The following is a 13,480-nucleotide window of genomic DNA, read 5'->3' as shown; positions in this document are numbered from 1 at the left end:
ATTAAGACACTAATTGGGATTTTTTTTTTACCAAAGACATGTAGCAGAATATGTTTTTGGCTAAATTTATGAAGAAATTAGATTTTTGGATTTTCATATTGGATATGTTTTGCAACAGAATGTAGAAAATATCTCAGTTTTTTCAAAACGTATATAATAAAAAAAACAAATGGTGATCCACTACCACCAAAAGAAAGCTCTATTTGTGTGAAAGTAATGCATGACCATACAATTGCCAGTTAAGGTAGTGCAGTGTCGAATAGCAAAACATGGCCTGAGCATGAATAGGGTAAAACTTTCCAGAGCTCAAATGGTTAAATACTTACATTTAGCTCTAAGTTCAGTTCACCGTTTTTCTGTAAAACAATCAGCCGTTTTTTATCCTTCATAAATGTGGTGGTGTGGAGGCTTCCCAAAGTTGAGTATGGGAAAATGCTACTGATATTTCAGCATGTTACTTCTTCATATATACACCTCGTCAATACTAACTCTATTTCTTTCAACATTTGTTTTGTAGTATAAAAAAACACAACACAAATGTAATGGTCATTTTGGATAATTTCATGGGTATTTAAATGGATGAATGAAAAGTTATTGTGCACTAAATAAAAAATTGCTAACTTCTGAACATATGTTAACATGCAGATCTTATTTGTAATTTTTTTCAAGTTTTAAATTGTTATTTATCATCTAATAAAAAATGATACCCAGACACTTAAACTGGAATCGATTTATTAGTTTTAATTGCACACTAACTTAGAGAGTCATATTGAACATACAAGCTTACAGACCTGCCAAATAAAGTAAAAAGATTAAATGTTTAACTGTTATCTAGATACATCTATAGGTATTGTTAGTGGGCCAATCCACAGTTCTTAGGGCTCTCTTCACATCTTGGCATTCTGAATCGTGGGAGGAATTGTGGCAAATCTTGGGACACCCTTGCCACTTACTTTGCCACCCCCAACACGATTTTGCCACGATTCGTCAGGCGACAATCACGGTACAATCACGCAAACAGAATCACAGGTGGCCTGTCGCTCCAAAAGAAGTACAAGAGCTTCTTCCACCCGCGATTCAGAACACCAAGATGTGAACAGAGCCTAAGTGAACCTGTCAGGGCCTAAAATATTACAGTTCTGAAGTGCAGGCACCTGTGTTTGAAGATATCCTGGGAATCTCAGGCCCAGGATATACATGGGGCCTGTTTGAGTTCAGATTAAAATTTCATTACAGGCTGTGCTTTGTGAATGGCAAAGCAAACAGAGGTGGCAGAGACGAGACTCTGGAACTAATGTCTGTTAAAGAAACCTCTCTGATGTGGTGGAGAAGACACATAAAATTCAAGAAGGACAAAAGGTACACAAGTTTTAAGGTGTCTAAAAGTCTAAATATTAAGGTGCCCTGTATTGGGCTTTAAGTCTCTGCCCTTTCCTGGAGCTAAGCCCCATTACCTTGTCCTTAAATCCACAGCTTCTACAGCCCACTGAAGTTCTGGCATTTGAAAATAACCTAACAGGGGGAGAATTTTGTGCTGGGAGGAGGAAGACTTTGTCAGAAATTCAGCCTCTATTTAAGCCTGGGCCAGGGGGCTCAGATCTACTCGAAGACCAAAAAGGGTACTTACATTTCATCACTGTTGGTATCTTGAAAAATTTTAGGCCAGGTTCCAAGCCAAAGAGGCCAATCAATGAAAAATTGGCCAATTACTGGCTAGGGTATGAAGAGAAGTATTGATAACTGTTTGGATCAAATATTAAACGGCTATGCTAGTTACTTTGTGATGTGATGTGTATGTACACTGATAAAATAATGATTTGCATAGTGATTTGAAAATCACAGCAATCAGTCATTTATCAGCATTAAAGGTAGTTTGAAGTATCATAAAAACTGAACGCTATGAGTTACTGCATGTCATTACTTTTTGTAGTAACTAGTTCCATCCTGAATGGGTTTCAGGAAAGTGACACTTTGCAAATATATTCAACTACATTTAAAAAGGTGTGATTAGCGGTAAAGTTATTGCAAGAATAAAACTAGTAATGGATCTAATTTAATAATGAAAAGTGAGGTTAATTGAAACTGTATTCAATTCCAATCATGTGCAGAAGAATTTAAAAAATGCTTCTTCTGTACATAACGAAATGTTGGAAGTGCACACAGAATCACTTATATTTGCTTTCCATTTCAGTAAATTGGGTTCACTTTTACATTACTGCTCACACTTTAGTAAATCAGGACCACAGTGGCTATTTTCAGTAGTTAAATCATGACCACAATGGTATATTCTAAATAGGGAAACCAAAAATGTAATTAAAGTAGAACAGTAGCTCATAGTAACCCACCAGGTTTCTCACCCCATTTGCCAAGTGACAGAAAGATAAAAAACTGGTTTATATTAATTTTCTTTACTTTCCTTGCCTTAGTTTGAACAGCAGCTGTATAAATGTTTGTATGTTTCACATATTACTTGCACAAGCGCTTTCACAATTTTTAAAGATATTTAAGGAACAACATAGAAATGGGAACAGTATATTACTTGCACAAGCGCTTTCACAATTTTTAAAGATATTTAAGGAACAACATAGAAATGGGAACAGTATGGATATAACAAACGCTATCTAATTCACTAGAATTTCAAACAGTCAGGAAAAATAACTTTCTTTAAATACAGGGAAATAATTATGCATGCTAGAATAAAGAGTGTGCCTTATTAATGGTACTCAGTTTTTTATATGGGACAAGAAGCCGGCAAAATAAAACCAATGTTCCTATTCCTGGCAAGGGTTCACAGTATGGAAACATTTTTAATTAACCTTAAAACTAATTTTAGATATCGCCTCTTTAATGAAGGCATACACTCAAAGAAATGTCTCTAAATAAAACTAGTATAAACATTAAGCAAATGCAACAATCTTTAAAGTTTCAAACCATAAATAATAAAACTAGGCAGGTTCGGCAGATTTCAATGAAATATTTTTTTAAGCAGCTTTCATTTTTCGTCTTCGATCTACTTTGGGAAAAGCAGACCAGTCAGCTTGACTCATATTTTTCATAGTTGAGACTTTGAGGTCAATACTGGGCTTTATAGATGATTCAGTAGGAGTCTATGCAAAAATGAGGAAACACATGAATAATAAATAATTACTTTTAAGTTGTATGTGATGGGTTTTAATTAATGCACAATAATAGACCTACTGTAAACGTTTTTTTTTTTTTTTTACTATACTGAGTTTATATGAACTGTATGGTGCTGTTAATAGATTGCCCAAAATGTTCAGAATGGCAGAGCAGCTTTAGGTCTAAGGAGCCAATTCTGTTATATTGCTATCAGCTCTCTGTTACACTCTGCAGCATTTTTTAATAGTTGCATTTTGCATCCAATTCATAAAATGCAGGTCACTGTATTGAGTTATCTCTGCTTACAGGCCTGTGTTAATTGGCTTTGGGATTGTATTGATGGCATCAGCCTGACAAATATTTGGATGGGATTTCAAAACTAATTTGAAGCAAACAAAAGCTCAACAACCCAGGTATTAACGCAGCAGAGAGAATTGCATGACTGGAGGAGAGAAAGTCATGTGATTTTTACCGGTCACATAACTAGGCTCACCTCTCAATTTCTTTCATCCTCTTTATTTTATTGTGTTTCACCAGCTTAGATTTTCTAAAGCACACTCCTATGCTTTATAAAAGTGTAGTAGTTTTTTTTTCCTAAAGAAGCGGTAGAGATGCAGTACTGTCTACTGCCTTTCACATAGATTCCATAAGCCCCAATAATTCTTAAATGGGTTGTAAACCCTCACGGGTTTTCACCTTAATGCATTCTAATCAGAATAAACTCATCAATAAAACGCATTTCTTATGTATGCGGCATGACAGTTTTTTTGGTAGCGTTTGAATCAGTCGCTGACAGGAGCTCTTTTTGCTGTGAGTCTCACTAGTGTACCAGTAAATTTAGAGACCAAAATATAAAATCGAAGGTACACTAGTGAAGAGGCCTACACGTTTCTGAGTATGACAGATAGTGACGAGGAAGTCACCCATCTGTCAGATTCAGGCTCAGAATACAATCCTGTAGACAATCCTGGAGAATTGTGGTCCCTGCCAAGTTTTGGGCGTACCTGACTCCATTCTTCTGCTGTTATTGAGGTGCAGGGCTCTCTTATGGAGCAGAGAGCCAGTACTAGTGCCGCTCGTCCTTCTGGTGAACTGGCAAGCACCAGTGGCCTAGTACACCCTGGTTGTAGTCAAACCAGCACTGCAGTACTAAGTTTCTGACTGCTGGTCTTTCAAACAGTATCTTCTCAGCAAGAGTGCCAGATATGGGATCAAGATGTATAAACTCTATGACAGGGTCACAGGCTATACATATAGTTTTATGATTTACGAGGGAAGAGATAGTCACATAGAGGCAGGGAACTGCCCCTTATTCGCAAAGAGGTACCACTTGTACGTGGACAATTATTACACGAGCGTGCTTGAAGTGTAATAATTTTCTCGCTATGAAGTGGAGGTATAATCGGAATGTTTTTGTTCTGTCCTCTCTTCACGCAGACACGACCGCTCAAATTCCTATGGCGACTGGTGTTGTGGAGGAACCCCTATGTGTCCATGAATATAACCTGAATATGGGAGGGGTGGACCTCAACGACAAGTTGTTGGCGCCGTACCTAGTTGCGCGTAAGGCCAGACGCTGTTCCAAAAAAGTGTCTGTATACTTATTTCAATTGGCTCTGCTGAATGCTTGTGCTATACAAAGCTTCAAGACGAACTGGATCACCACAGCCCTTCTGTTTCCAGACGGTGCTGTGGCCCAACTTCCAAAATCCAAATGCAGTAAGCTGGCTGCATGAGAGGCATTTTCCGTATGTCCTCCCTGGTTCCCCTACCCAAGGAGCCCTCCAAAGAAAATATTGTGTCTGCATAAAGCGCAGATATAGGCGTGACACACGCTATTATTGTCCCTCCTGTCCTGACCATCCTGGTCTTTGTATTGGGGAATGTTTTGAACGCTACAACACACTAGTGGAGTATTAGCGTAGGGTATAGCACTGCACAGACTAGGACACACTTTCACAGGGTCTCCAAAGATGCCATCACATTTTGAGAGACCCAAACTGTTACAACCACTACAACCGTTACAACCACTACAACTGTTACAGTTACAAATAAAAGTGTAAAAAAAAAAAAAAAAAAAAGAGGAAAAAAATATATAAAATAAAATTTAAAAAAATAGTTGTCGTTTTATTGTTCTCTCTCTATTGTTCTGCTCTTTTTTACTGTATTCTACAATGCAATGTTTTATTGTTACTATGTTTTATCAAGTTTGCTTTTCAGGTATGTAATCCTTTTATACTTTACTGGGTTTTATTCTTAACCATTTTTTTGTTTTCAGGTATGCCATTCAGCTGCAGCACTGATTTATCTTGACAGAAACAGCATTTGCTCCCATGATAAAAAAAAAAGAGCATATACGCTGAAGCATGGGGGCAGGGGCGATTTGCCCCTAACATTAGAGCTGGACTGCCCGCATGCTTTGGCATATATTTTTTAGGCACAGATTGCATTAAAAAATGTTTTATTATATTTGATTTGCAGGTATGGTATGTCTTAGCCTCATGCACACAATCGGATTGTTGGCCAACAAGACCATGGACTTTTGTCCCGAAGGGCATTGCCCCAAACTTATCGTGCATACACACGGCACACAATTTTTGGGCAACAATCACGAACGTAGTGACGTACTACATGGTTTTTCAGCTCTTTAGCGCCACCCTTTGGGCTCCTTCTGCTAATTTCGTGTTAGTAGAAGTTTGGTGAGTGTTGATTTGTGCTTTTCAGTTTGTGCTTTTCATTTCATGCTTTTCAGTTCGTTTCTGAACTGCCATTCCTCAACCAGACATGTTGAGGAATCAGAAGAGATAACATTATTATTATTGGCCTTGGAGTTATTGCTTTGACATATTTTTTTGAATAATGATTTGATTTGGTATATTTTCTATATTTTTTCTGGATACATAGAATGCACTTTTTGGTTAAGTTCTATTGGCAGATAGCATGTCTCATTTTGTTTTCTTTTTTTTAAAGCACAATAAAAAAAATTGTGTAGAATAATACTTGGCTATGTGCTTTACTTCAAATGCTATTTTGGGAGTAGGCAGTTACTTTAAAAAAAATACAATGTAAAATTAACAAGGAACACCAACACAGTTGTATCTTTGATCTTAAAAACTACAGGATAAGGGTGTTGTGGTAACTTGCCCAAAAAAAGAAAAAAGAAAAGCATAATAATATTATTCTTGATGATATCACTAGAAAAAAAAAAGCCTTTGAAAATTAGTTTGCAATAACTCCATCAGTATCACCAGCAAAGCAACGTCATTATTATCCCATTAAAGAAGAAGAGAATGTATTTCGAGATTTCATAATTTGCCACGTCACAAATGTTTATTGTCCATTACGAAAACTAGTTTACAAGACCGACTGCTTCTGGCTCATCCTTGCTTCTGAGCATGCATGTTTGTACTTTGGGACTTTTGTCCAACGGACTAGTGAACACAAGTGAACACAAGCTCAGAAAATCTGACAACAGACATTTGTCTGCGGAAAATTGTAAAACCTGCTATCCAATCCAACATTTGTTCGTGGACAATCCGACAACAATTGTCCGATGGAGCATACACACGGTTGCATTTTCCACCAACAGCCTGTTCTTACACATTTCCCGTCGGAAAATCCGATCGTGTGTACGAGGCTTAACTGTTATTGTGTAATGTTACTGTGTTTAATTGTTAACCATCATTTGCTTAGCAGGTACGCCATTCAATTAGGAGGAGGTGATTTCACCACCACAGTTAAAAAAAAAATGGTGCATGTATGCCCATCATAGTGGGTGAATGAAGGTCGGTAGTCTAATGGTAGGCATAACCACCGATCAATCTCTTTTTTTCATGCAGCCCATAGGCTGCATGAAAAAAAGGACATTACAATGTATGCCCAACAAGGACCAGCAACGTACTGGTATGTTTCCGGACTTTGAGTGGTTATACCAGAATGATGCCTGTAGGTTTAGGCATCATCTTGGTATCATTCTTTTCAGCCAGCAGTTGGCTTTCATGTAAAAGCAACCATAGCAGCTAATTAGCCTCTAGACTGCTTTTACAAGCAGTGGGAGGAAACGTCCCCCCCCCCACCGTCTTCCTTTTTTTTCTCAGGCTCTCCTGTCCCAACAGGGAACCCGAGAATGTAGCTGGTGGTTCTGCCAGCTGACCATAGACCTAATCTATTGCCTAAGAAACCGGAAGCTACAAGCATTTCATAACTTAGGTTTCGCTGGATATAAACAGTGCCATTCGGAAATTGGCAAAGCATTTTATCACACCGATCTTGGTGTGGCCAGATGCTTTAGGCCAGAGGAGAGATCTAGGGTCTAACAGACCCCAAGTTTAAAAAAAAAATAATTACCTGTCACTACCTATTGCTATCATAGGGGACATTTACATTCCCTGAGGTAAGAATAAAAATGATTAAAAAAAAAGCACCCCTGTCCCCCTGTGCTCAAGTGCAAAGGCGAACGCAAGCGTCGGTCTGGTGTCATATATAAACAGCAATTGCACCATGCATGTGAGGTATTACCGAGAAAGGTCAGATCGAGGGCAGTAATTTTAGCAGTAGACCTCCTCTGTAAATCTAAAATGGTAACCTGTAAAGGCTTTTAAAAATGTATGTAGTTTGTCGCTGCTGCACGTTTGTGCGCAATTTTAAAGCATGTCGTGTTTGGTATCCATGTGCTTGGCATAAGATCATGTTTTTTTATTTCATCAAACAGTTGGGCAATATAGTGTGTTTTAGTGCATTAAAATAAAAAAAAAATTGTTTTTTCCCCAAAAAAGTCTCACACATGAGGTATCATCATACTCAGGAGAAGCAGCAGAATGTATTTTGGGGTGTAAATTCCAGAAAATGTACCCTAGTTTGTAGACGCTATAACTTTTGCGCATACCAAGAAATATACGCTTATTGACATTTTTTTTACCAAATACATGTGGCTGAATACATTTTGGACTAAATGTATGACTAAAATTGAGTTTATTGATTTTTTTATAATAAAAAGTAGAAAATATAATTTTGTTTTTTCCCGTTTATATTGCAAAAATTTTTCAATCGCAGAGGCAATCAAATACCATCAAAAGAAAGCTCTATTTGTGGGGAAAAAAGGACGCAGATTTTCTTCGGGTACAGCATTGCATGACCGCGCAATTACCAGTTAAAGCTGTACAGTGCAAAATTGTAAAAAGTGCTCCGGTCATTGAGCAGCCAAATCCTCAGGGGCTGAAGTGGTTAAGTTATAATATCAACTGAACAAGACTAACAATACAAGTGTACCTTTCTTGGAGTTGCTGAATAGGGGCATGGGGTGTCATGTGATGCCACATGTAAACTTTTGAAAATGCCATCATTTTTATATAATCCCTATAACATGATAGACAAAAGGGGTTCATTACAACAATTATATATTTACCATTTTGACACTTGCATTAAAAACATTTTCAGCAATTCATTTTAAAGCTAAATTATGGTTCTATGGTTATTCTTCTAACTCTGGAGCAATATTCACAGCGTTTCACATTTTGTTATGTTACCGCTTTATTCCAAAATGGATAAAATTCATTCTTCCTCCTCAAAATTCAACAAAAAATACAGAATAATGACACTGAAATACGTTTGTTGGAAATCTTTGCAAATTTATTAAAGATAAAAAACAAAACAAATCACATGTACATAAGTATTCACAGCTTTTGCCATGACACTCAATATTGTGTGCAGGTGCATCCTGTTTCCACAAATCATCCTTGAGCCTGGGTTCACACTTGTACGACAAATGCTCCGACATTGGGAGCTTATGTTGTATGATGTGTGAAAATCAATGTTTCCCTATGGAAGCCATCTTAACTTGTCTGACACAAGTCGCTCCGACTTTGAAAATGCTCCCTGCACTACTTTGTTCCGCGTTTGATCCTACTTCAGTCCATTGAATATCCAATGAAGTCGTATCAAAGTCAGATCGCCGTCTTGACTGATTCGACTTTGGCAGGCAACTTGTACTCTAATGATCTTGAAAGGACACTCCATACCAAATCTTTTTAAAAAAACGACATGGGTTCCCCAGGCCCTTTGATCTGGTATGGATTTTAAGGAGAATCCCCGCGCCGAAAAAACGGCGTGAGGTCCCCCCAAAATCTGTACCAGACCCTTATCCGAGCACAAAGCCTGGCAGATCAGGTAAAGCACCTTGTCCCCATGTTGTTGAGGACAAGGGCCTCTTCCTGACAACTCTGGCCGTTGAATGTCGGGTCTGCAGGTGGGGGGCTTATCAGAATCTGGAGGCCCCCCCACTTAAAGACCAGGCCTCTTTTTCAGACTCTGTGTTTACAAGTTAAAAAACATGTTTTTTTTGCTAGAAAATGACTTAGAACCCCCAAACATTATACATTTCTTTTCTAACACCCTAGAAAATAAAATGGTGGTCATTGCAATACTTTTTGTCACACCGTATTTGCACATCGGTCTTACAAGCACACTTTTTTGGAAAAAAATTTCACTTGTTTGGAATAAAAAAATAGGACAACAGTAAAGTTAGCCCAATTTTTTATATTGTGAAAGATAATGTTATGGCGAGTAAATTGATACCCAACATGTCACGCTTCAAAACTGTGCCCGCTCGTGGAATGGCATCAAACTTTTACCCTTAAAAATCTCCATAGGCAACGTTTAAAAAATTCTACCGGTTGCATGTTTTGAGTTACACTCTTAACGATCGTGGCGATACCTCACGTGTGGTTTGACCACCGTTTTCATATGCGGGAGCTACTCACATATGCATTTGCTTCTGCGTGTGAGCTCGTCGGGACAGGGCGCTTTAAAAAAAATTTCAATGTTTAAAAAAAAAAAATTGGGTCACTTTTATTCCTATTACAAGGAATGTAAACATTTCTTGTAATAGAAAACAAGCATGATAGGTCCTCATAAATATGAGATCTGGGGTCAAAAAGACCTCAGATCTCATATTTGGTCATAAATGCAATAATAAAAAAATTACAACAGAAAAATGTGCCTTTGACACGTATGGGCGGAAGTGACCTTTTGACGTTACTTCCGCCCTGCTATAGTATGGAGACGGGTGGGGGCCACTCCCCTCACTCGTCTCCATACAAGTCACGGACAGGTCCCGATCGCCTCTGACGATGGCTCCGGTAAGCGGCGGAGGGTGGTGTCACCTCTCCCACAGCAGATAACGGTGATCTCGTGGCGAATCCGCTGCAGAGACCATCATTATCGTAAACAGGACCGCCGGCTCTAAAGATGGATACCTGCCGGTACCGAGATATCCATCTTTAAACTGCCGACTTATATGTACATGAGCCGGTCGGTAAGTGGGGGGCCCCCAGATCCTGCCCCATCCTGTGTGAATGAGTATGGGGTAGATTGTACCCCTACCCACCCCCCCAAAAAAAATTCAAAAACAAAGAACATTACACAGGGTTTTAAAGTAATTTATTAAGGCAACTCCGTCGTCTCTTCTGATTTCTTCTTTCCTCTCCCTCTCTTCTGCCTCCTCCACTGACGTCTTCTCCCCTCTCCGGGTCTTCTCCATTGATGTCATCTAGCCCTCTCCAGTTCTTCTCCCTCTGTCCGGGTCTTCTCCCCTATCTTTTTACTCTTTTCCTGGGTCTTCTCCCTCTGTTCTTCTTTCGATGTTGACTCAACGCTCTCTCCCACTCTAATGCTGGGTGCGCCACTAATTATATTGGCCAGGGGGCGGGCCCCCGGAAGTCCGTCCCTTATGATGTCATCACCTCATCATGCCCAGGGCGGTGACATCATAAGAGGCGGCACCCCCAAATGACATCAACCAGTGACCCCACCCAATCCCAATATAAGTAGTGGCATGCTGCGCACCCAGCATTAGAGCGGGAGAGAGCGTTGAGTCAACATCAGAAGACGAACAGAGAGAGAAAACAGCAGAGAAGACTCAGCAAAATAGTGAGAAGGTAGCGGTGAAGACATCCGACAGAACGAGAAGAACCAGAGAAGGCTAGAAGACATCAGCGGAGAGCAGAGAAGACCCAGAGAGAGGAGAAGAACCGGCGGAGGTAGAAGAGCCAGAGAGGTTAGAAGAGAGATCAGAGAGACGACAGAGCTACCTTAATAAATTACTTTAAAAACCTGTGTAATGTGTTTTATTTTTGCCATTTTTTTTTTACGTGAATGGGTAGGGGTACAATGTACCCCATACTCATTCACATAGGGTGGGGGGCCAGAATCTGGGGTCCTTCTTGTTAAGCCCCCCACCCGTAGACCCTGACAATCAATGGCCAGGGTTGTCAGGAAGGGGCCCTTGTCCTCATCAACATGGGGACAAGGTGCTTTGGGGTGGGGGCGCAGCCCCTTTCCTGACCTGCCGGGCTGTGTGCTCGGATAAGGATCTGGTATGGAATTTTGGAGGGACTCCAATGCCGTTTTTTCAGTGTGGGGGTTCCTCTGAAAATCCATACCAGAGTTCCCGCTAAAGATTCATACCAGACACAGTGCCTGGTATTGTCGGGGATCAAAGTCGGATCCCTGTTCATTGAAGTCAGATGCATGTCGAACTTCAAGTCGGATCCAAAGTGGTAAAACTGTCCTGTGTCTTACCAGTGTGAACTCAGCCTGAGATGTTTCTACAACTTGAAGTCCACCTGTAGTAAATACTGCTGATTGGTCATGATGTGGAAAGGTACACACCTGCCTATATAAGGCCCCACAGTTAACAGTGGATGCCAGAGCACAAACCAAGCCATGAAGTTCAAGAAATTGTCTGAGACAGGATTGTATTGAGGCACAGATCTGGTAAAGGTTACAGAAAAATGTCTGCAGCATTGAAGGTCCCAAAAAAGAAAGTGGCCTCCATAATTCATAAATCGAAGTTTGGAACCACCTTCCTAGAGCAGGCTGACTGGCCAAACTGAGCAATGGGGGGGGGGGGCCTTAGTCAGGGAGGTGATCAAGAACCTGATGGTCACTCTGACAGAGCTCCAGCCTTTATCTGTGAAGTAAAACCACCTCTGCAGCTCCCCACCAATCGGGCCTGCATGGTAGAGTGGCCAGACAGAAGCCACTCCTCAGTAAAAGGTACATAACAGCCCACCTGGAGTTTGCCAAAAGGAACCTGAAGGACTCTCAGACCATGAGAAATAAAATTCTTTGGTCCTATGAAACAAAGATTGAACTCTCTTTGGCCTGAATGGCATGCGTCATGTTTGAAGGAAACCAGGCACCGCTCATCACCTGGCCAATACCATCCCTATAGTGAAGCATGGTGGTGACAGCATCATGCTGTGGGGATGTTTTAGAGCGGCAGGAACTGGGAGACTAGTCAGGATCAAGGGAAAGATGAATGCAGCAATGAACAGAGACATCCTTGATGAAAACCTATTCTAGAGCACTCTGGACCTCAGACTTGGACGAAGGTTCATATTCCAACAGTAATTAAAACAGAGGGATAGGGTGCGCTATGGAATCTGTTATACAGAGAGTATGTAGTGTAATATAGGTAAGAGCAGCCTCTATTATGTTTCCATCCAGATGGATGGAACAGTAAAATAGGGGAAAGAAGGAAAATAGATGTGGCGCTATACCTTATAAAACTCACTAAAAAATATAAAATGTAATATAATATAAATAAAATTGTACAAATTTTCCAGCCTGCTGGCTAGTATTTTTTTAAAAAACAGCGAGAAACCTTAATGGACTGTATAGTAAAATCAATAATAAAATCAATAAACAATAAAGTGCTGGAGGTTAGTCCTTATTAACCACTTGAGGACCGCCGTATTGCCATTGTACGTCAGCACAATGGCACAGGCAGGCATAATCACGTACATCTACGTGATTGCCTTCCAGCGGGTGGGGGGTCCGATCGGACCCCCTCCCGCTGGTTACGGCGGTCCGATTCGGTCCAGGAGCGCTCCGTGATGAGGGGATGGCCGTTGGTTTTCGGCCACCCCCTCTGGATCGCTCCTGGCCAATGAGAAGCTTCCTCCCCTGTGTATTGTTTACACAGGAAGGAGGAAGTGATGTCATTCTCCTCGGGGCGGTCTTTTTGACCGGACTACGAGGAGAACAGTAAAAGTAAGTGTGCACCAACACTACACTGACATGTAGGTACACACAGGCACACAAACCCCCCCGATCCCCCCCCGATCCCCCCCCGCCCCCCTCCCCCCCCAGTCACAGTGTCACTGATTGCATTGATCATTTCTTTACTGATCAATGCATTCAGTGTCAGTTGTGACAGTAAAAACTGTCAGGACAGTTAGTGTTAGGTCCAGGGTAGCCCCCTATCACCCCCCAATAAAGATTTAACCCCCTGATTGCCCCTAGAGTTAACCCTTTCACCCCCTTTTGCCAGTGTCACTAAGCGATCATTTTTCTGATC

The 13,480-nt window shown here is 40.5% G+C and overlaps 1 protein-coding gene across 2 annotated transcripts in view; it reads right to left on the bottom strand.

The window, feature by feature from the left end:
- Positions 1-721: 721 nt before the first annotated feature.
- LOC143982686 (synaptonemal complex protein 1-like) overlaps positions 722-13,480 on the bottom strand; it is a 103,723-nt gene continuing 90,964 nt past the window's right edge. For both annotated transcript variants that reach the window (XM_077481609.1, XM_077481608.1), the window contains 2 exons: positions 8,389-8,475; positions 722-3,107 (listed from right to left, as the gene is read on the bottom strand). In XM_077481609.1, coding sequence (XP_077337735.1) covers positions 2,982-3,107; positions 8,389-8,475 — 213 coding nt within the window. In that variant the 3' untranslated portion in view covers positions 722-2,981. The remainder of the gene's footprint in view (positions 3,108-8,388; positions 8,476-13,480) is intronic.

Source organism: Lithobates pipiens, unplaced genomic scaffold, assembly GCF_037356315.1.
Source record: "Lithobates pipiens isolate NorthernLeopardFrog02 unplaced genomic scaffold, aLitPip1_a1.2 Scaffold_16, whole genome shotgun sequence".
Classification (NCBI taxonomy): domain Eukaryota; kingdom Metazoa; phylum Chordata; class Amphibia; order Anura; family Ranidae; genus Lithobates; species Lithobates pipiens.
Note: the sequence above shows the minus strand (reverse complement) of the source record. Positions and strands in the feature narration are given on the sequence as shown.